Source organism: Dipodomys ordii, unplaced genomic scaffold, assembly GCF_000151885.1.
Source record: "Dipodomys ordii isolate 6190 unplaced genomic scaffold, Dord_2.0 Scaffold69, whole genome shotgun sequence".
Classification (NCBI taxonomy): Eukaryota; Metazoa; Chordata; class Mammalia; order Rodentia; family Heteromyidae; genus Dipodomys; species Dipodomys ordii.
The window spans coordinates 930,107-937,018 of NW_012267285.1; the positions used below are offsets into that span (position 1 = coordinate 930,107).

Here is a 6,912-nt window from a genome sequence, read left to right on the forward strand (position 1 = left end):
CCTGCTGCCCGGCACCATCTGGTCCTTCTCGCAGCCCCGCCGCCTCGGCCCGGGCCTGGAGCCCGCGCTCGTGCAGGGCCCCGGGCTGGCGTGGGAGCACCCCGACGGGGTGGGCGTGCAGATCGACACCATCACCCCCGAGATCCGCGCGCTCTACAACGTGCTGGCCAAGGTGAAGCGCGAGCGCGACGAGTACAAGCGCAGGTAGGGGCCGGGGGGCCCCGGGGGGACCCCGCGGAACCCCGGGCGGCTCCCTGCCGTCCTCGGCCTCCAGCTGGCCCGGGATTCGGGGTGCCTGGGGCCCCCGATCGCTCCCTCCTTGGGGCGAGCTTAGGATCTCAGCTCCACACACGACCCCAGAGCCCGAGGCCCAGGCTTTGGGGAAGGGGCCGGGGAGGGCCGGGCTGCACCTAAACGGAGGTGCCTGGGTGAACTTTCTCAGGAAAGCCTGAGAGCCTTCTCTCCAGTGAACCGGCAAAAAGCTGGACGTGGAGCTGTGGCTCAAGTGGTCGATTGCCAGCCTGGAGTGAAAAAGAGCTCAGAGACAGCGCCCAGGCCCCGAGTTCAGTCTCTAGGGCCAGCTCGAATGAATGAATGAGTGAGGGAATGAATGAATCCCAGGACCTCTGGGCCTTTCTTGGTAGTGATCGCGCGCGGGCGCAGTGGGCATCTGGTCTCTGGAGGGGTAGAGGGGCGGGGAGAAGGGCCGCTCCACGGGGGACTCGCCGTCCACACGGGTCCTCTAGGTGCTGGCCCACCCTATCCATAACTACAGGGCAGGGCCGGGGCCTCATGGGGCGGGGGTGGGGGACAGTCACCGTGGCTTTGGTTTGGGGGGGCTCCAGTCTCTTCTCAGCTACTGTGACACCCCCCTACTTTTTTTGTGTTGGTTCTGGGGTTTGAACTCAAGGCCAGTCACTCCAGGCTGGTGCTCTACCCCTCGAACCACAGTTCCACATCTGGCTTTTTGCTGGTTCACTGGAGATCAGAGTCTCAGGGACTTTCCTGCCTGGGCTGGCTTTGAACCGTGATCCTCAGATCTCAGCCTCCCGAGTGGCTGGGATGACAGGCGGGAGCCACCGACCCTCAACTTACTGTGGCCTCTCATTGGAGGGTGAGGAGTGACTGGATGTTCTAGAACATTCTTGTTGGGTCTGGGGTCAGCAACCTGCTAGATCCCGGACCCCAGATCGTAGGCTCCTGGGCTTGAGTTTTACCTCATGCTGGTCCCTTGTGGTCCCTTGCACGTGGCTTGTGTCATGGCTGCCCTTGGTGGGGGAGGGGCTCATTTGTCCCCAGCCCATCATCACCGGGGTGTCACTCAGGCCCAGCCTGCCTCTGGGGGACTTAGGGCCATTCACAGGGCGCATGGACAGTTCTGGAATTCATCCATAACTAAAGATCAGCTGTTCTTTGGGGCTTTCTCATTTGTTTATTTTGTGACTGAATGAGCGTCTGTCCTTGGAGCAGCTGTTCAAGGCCACAGAGATTTATTCCTTGGGGTTTGGGGGCCTTGTGTTCACCCCAAGTCCCCAGCTCTCCTTCCAGTCTCCCTAACCACGCTGCCCCCCCCCCACCTTCCGGCCCCCAGGCATTGGGATAGCCTGAGCACTAAACTCCATCTCCAGTGTGAGCTTTTCCAGGACAGGACTGGCCCTGCTTGCTGGCCTGAGTGGCTCTGCGGGGGACGCCTTTAGTACCTGCCCAGTGCACAGACGTGGCTCCCGTCCTGCACAGGTACAAAGTGACTTCGGATGGAAAACAAGCCACTTTTCTAGCCCACTGTCGGCGGCTCCCGCCCGTCATCCCAGCTACTCAGGAGGCTGACATTTGAGGATCAGCATCCAAGGCCAGCCTGGGCAGGAAAGTCTGTGAGACTTTTTTGTTGTTGTTGTTGGTCAATCCTGAGGTGTGAACTCAGGGCCTGGGCGCTGTCCCTGAGCTTTCTTTTTGCTCAAGGCTAGCGCTCTACCTTGAGCCACAGCACCACTTCTGGCTTTTTCTGTGTATGTGGTACTGAGGAATCGAACCCAGAGCTTCATGCAAGCGAGGCAAGCGCTCTACCACTGAGCCACCTGCCCAGCCCAGGTCTGCCAAACTTAATCTTTAATAAACCAATGAAAGAAAAGCAAGAAGTGGAGCTGGGGCTCAAGGGGTGGGGAGAAAAACCTACGAGACAGCACCCAAGCCCTGAGTTCAAGTCCTGGTACACACACACACACACACACAGTCTGATTTGAATGGAGGTGAACCTGTTTTTGTTTGAAAACCCGTCTGCCTGAGCCAGGTAAAGTCCTAGGGAGCTTCTAGATGATTCATTCTGAGAGTTTTCTTTTCTGTTCTGTAAAACTTCATTAATCTTCATCCGTAATTAGCATTTCTCGTGTATGTTTCCATCTGAAGCCATGGAGTTCACTGCCAGAGAAAGACTTCCTGTCTTATCTGATGTACCCCGCCATCTTGCTGCCCCCCACCCCCAGGGGAGGGTTTTTGGGGGGCCTCTGGGCATAATTGAGTACCCCATGGCGCAAGCTCACCTACAGATGAACAAACTCAGACTTCCCGGGGCTCAGGACTTTATCTAGGAAAATATATGTGTATATGGATGGATGTACCTAGCTGTCTGTCTGTCTCTCTATCCATCTGTCTACCTGTCTTTCTTTCTACCTGTCTATCTACCTATCTATTGGTCTACCTGTTTGTCTTCCTGTGTGTCTGTCTGGCTGTATGTTTATCTTTTAGTCTGTCTGGGTGGACATCTCCCTGTCTATCTACCTGCCTATCTGTCTATCACCTATCTGTCTATCTACCTATTTATGTCTGTCTGTCTGTCTGCCTGCCTGTCTTTCTGTCTGCTTGTCTGCCTGCCAGCCTGGCCTGTCTGTCTGTCTGCCTGCCTGCCTGTCTGTCTGTCTGTCTGCCTGCCTGCCTGCCTGTCTGTCCGTCCGCTTGCCTGCCTGTCTGCCTGACTGTCTGTCTGTCTGTCTGTCTGCCTGCCAGCCTGCCAGCCTGTCTGTCTGTCTGTCGCCCCATGCTGCTGCGCCCTTGGGTGGCAGAGCAGCGGGGGGCGGCGGGGACTGCAGGCAGGCGCTGCGCTGCGGGCGAGCACCCGGGGTGTTGGCCAGGCTGCGTCTCTGCCAGCCCCACAGGGAGGAGCGGCCGGTGACGGCGGCAGCTATTCTTAGGACAGCTGCATTGCGGCTGTGAGTGAGACACGCAGCAGAACCAGCAGCGGGCAGGGTGCTGGGCAGGGAGAGGCGGGGAGGGGCCAAGGCAGGGCCTCCTGTGTGGGCAGGGGACACCGTCCTGCGGGGTCCCAGCACCCTCGCTGACCTCTGTGGCTGCTTTGGCCATGTATGTGTGCGTGTGTGTGTGTGTCACTCCTGGGGCTTGAACTCAGGGCCTGGGTGCTGCCCCTGTGCTTTCTGGCTCAAGGCTGGTGCTTTTGCCTGGAGATAGGAAGGAGTCTGGCCTCACATGTGGATCCTCAGATCTCAGCCTCCTGGCCAGCCAGCATGAGGCCCCGAGTTCAAATCTTGCTATGGCCCAAATCATCACCATCATCCTCACCATCTTCACCGTCTTCGTGTCTTAGGGGCCCCCCGCCTCCCCTGGGCCTGGTGTTCTGGTGTGGGTCAGAGAGGGGGACACGGGGCCCCTGACAGCTGGTGGTGCTGAGGCCGGGGTGGGAGGGCAGGGCGCAGAGCCAGAGGGGCAGCTGCGCTTAAAAATAGTTCCTGCACATGGCAGAGGCTCCAGGCAGGCGGCTGCCCCTCGTGTGTGTGTGCGTGTGTGTGTGTGTGCGCGTGCGCGCATGTGTGTCCTGGGACTTGAACTCCGGGCCTGGGCGCTGTCCCTCAGCTCTTCACTCCAGGCTGGCGCTCTACCACTTGTGCCACAGCGCCACTTCCAGCTTCTCACAGGCTCACGGGAGATCAGAATCTCGTGGCCTTTTCTGCCCAGGCCGGCTTTGAACCTCCAACCTCAGATCTCAGCTTCCTGAGTAGCCGGGACTACAGGCGTGCGCCACCGGCGCTGGCTTGGCCCCCACATTCTTGTGGACAGCCAGTCCCCCTTTGGGGAGCCATGGGGGGGGAGCAGGGAGCTGGGGGGCCCAGGGAACACGGACCTGTGCCCCCCCTGCTGTGTGTCAGGTGGGAAGAGGAATACACGGTGCGGGTCCAGCTGCAGGAGCGCGTGAACGAGCTGCAGGAGGTGAGGACGCCCCCTCCCTCCCCTCCTCACCCCCTCTTCCCCTTGGAGGGGGGTCACCAACCCAGGGTCTCCTCCGGTCCAGGAAGCCCAGGAGGCCGATGCCTGCCAGGAAGAGCTGGCCATGAAGGTGGAGCAGTTAAAAGCTGAGTTGGTGATCTTCAAGGGACTCATGAGTAATGTGAGTCCCGCTCTTCGGGGGGGTCTCGAGCAACCCCAGCCAGGCAGGGGGCAGCCCCACTGCTGCCCTGTCCACCTCCCTTCCCCTGGCCGGGCACCCCTGACGCCATTCAGTTCAGTAGACAGAGCAAGAACAGAAGATGTGAGTGTGAGCTTGCGTGTGGTGGCTCACGCCTGTAATCCCAGCTACTCTGGAGGCTGAGATCCGAGCATCCCTTATTGAAGCCAACCTAGGCAGGAACATCCTAGAAGCTCTGATTTCAGAGGTGTGGCTCAAGTGGTCGAGCGCCGGCTAAGCCAGAGCGCTCGAGTCCCAGTACCAGCACACATACACACAATCAAAGGCCCGCGTCGCATGACGGGCCGTGGTGTGTGTGACATTAGTCACTGCCAGTTCAGCACCCAGGAGTCCGGAGCTGAATGCCTCTGTTCGGACTCAGTTTACCCACCACCATGCCCTCTGCCTCCGTGGCTACATCTGTGAGATGGCAGAAAAAAAGACAGGCGCGCTGGGCGCCGGCGCTCACGCCTGGCATCCCAGCGACTCAGGAGGCTGAGATCTGAGGATCGCGGCTCAAGGCCAGCAGGAAGGTCTGTGAGACTCTGATCTCCACTGAACACCAGAAAACCAGAAGTGGCGCTGTGGCTCAAGGGGTAGAGCGCCAGCCTTCCGCTGAAGAGCTGAGGGACAGCGCCCAGGACCAGAGTTCAGGCCCCATGATGGACCAAAAAAAAATATGCACTTAAGGCTTTTCTCTTGGTACCAGTCGTGGGGCTTGAGCTCAGGGCCTGGGCGCTGGCTCTGTTTTACTCAAGGCTAGCGCTCTACCACTTGAACCACACTTCCATTTCTGTCTTTTCTGTTGGTTTGTTGGAGGGAAGAGTCGGGGACTTTGCTGCTTGGGCTGGCTTTGAACTGTGATCCTCAGATCTCAGCCTCCTGAGTCGCTGGGATGCCAGGCGGGAGCTGGGGACTGGCCGCAGGAGGTGTCAGAGGGTGGCGTGCTGAGCGGTCCCGCTGCTCCGGGCTCTGCCCACCCAGCGGCCCCCGTGGCCTGCGTGTCCCCCGCAGAACCTGAGCGAGCTGGACACCAAGATCCAGGAGAAGGCCATGAAGGTGGACATGGACATCTGCCGCCGCATCGACATCACTGCCAAGCTCTGCGACCTGGCGCAGCAGCGCAACTGCACCGACATGATCCACATGCTGCAGGTGGGCTGGTGGGGAATGTTCCAGAAGCTGTCCCCAGTGCCACCTCCCTCTCCCTCTCCTGTCTACTCTCTCCATCTTGAACCTTCTCGAACCCTCTAGAACCGTCCAGAACTTTCTCTCTTGCCTCCTGCACAGAAGCAGCTGTTTCCTTGGCTCAGGGCCAGGCTCTGAACCCCAGTGCAGACGAGAATTCTCCCTCTCAGGCCCTGCATTTCTCTTGGGACCCTGTCCCCTCTTCCCCTTCCCTCTCCCAGTGTCTCCCTCCCTTCCCCACCCAAAAGTGGAGAGGCTGCGTTTGTTCAGCCTTTAGATTTTTTTCTTTTTAAAGAAAGAAAAATTCCTCAATCCTGGTGCTGGTGGCTCCTGCCCGTCACCCCAGCGACTCAGGAGGCTGAGATCTGAGGATCGTAGTGTGAGGCCAGCCGGGGAGGGAAAGTCTGTGAGTCTCTCATCTCCAATGAACCACGCAGAAAAAGCCAGAAGTGGCTGTGGCTCAAGGGGTAGAGCGCCCGCCTTGAGCAAAAGCAGCTCAGGGACAGCGCCCAGGCCCCGAGTTCAAGCCCCAGGACTGGTACGCAGAAAACCTGGACTGGAGGCATGGTTCTAGCGGGGGAGCACCACGGATGGCCAAAGTTGAGCGAGTGTTCAGGGCTGTGAGCTGAAGTCCCAGTGCCGGGACAAGAAAAGCCGTCTGTTTCTCTTCAGCCACAAGAGCATCTGCATGGCTGATACGCGCGGCTCCCTTCTTACCGCTCTGCCCATGTGTGTGTGTGTGTGCGTGTGTGTGCGTGTGTGTGTGGTTGTGGGGCTTGAACTCAGGGCCTGGGCGCTGTCCTTCAGCTCAAGGCTGGCGCTCTACCCCTTGAGCCACAGCACCACTTCTAGTTTTCTTGTGGTTCACTGGAGATCAGAGTCTCACGGACTTTCCTGCCCTGGTTGGCCTTGAACCAGGATCCTCAGATCTCAGCGACCCGAGTGGCTGGGGTGACGGGTGGGGGCCCCAGCGCCCGGCTTCTTTTTTCTTTCTTCCTCTGTCCACCCTCCATCTCTGCCTGGGTCCCCGGCGCTGTCCTGCTGTCCGTGTCCACCGCCCTCGGTGGGTCCCATCCTCCATCCCGACCCCGTCCTCCATCCCCACCCCGTCCTCCTCCATCCCAACCCCGTCCTCCATCCCGGCCCCGTCCTCCTCCATCCCGGCCCCGTCCTCCATCCCGACCCCGTCCTCCATCCCGACCCCGTCCTCCCTCCCAACCCCGTCCTCCCTCCCGACCCCGTCCTCCTCCCTCCCGACCCCGTCCTCCATCCCG

The 6,912-nt window shown here is 59.8% G+C and overlaps 1 protein-coding gene across 1 annotated transcript in view; it reads left to right on the plus strand.

The window, feature by feature from the left end:
* Positions 1–6,912, plus strand: part of LOC105991030 (probable 28S rRNA (cytosine-C(5))-methyltransferase) — a 27,347-nt gene that overhangs the window by 10,065 nt on the left and 10,370 nt on the right. The window contains exons 10-13 of the mRNA XM_013023589.1: positions 5–204; positions 4,155–4,215; positions 4,298–4,393; positions 5,465–5,641. Of these exons, the coding sequence (XP_012879043.1) occupies positions 5–204; positions 4,155–4,215; positions 4,298–4,393; positions 5,465–5,641 (534 nt within the window). The remainder of the gene's footprint in view (positions 1–4; positions 205–4,154; positions 4,216–4,297; positions 4,394–5,464; positions 5,642–6,912) is intronic.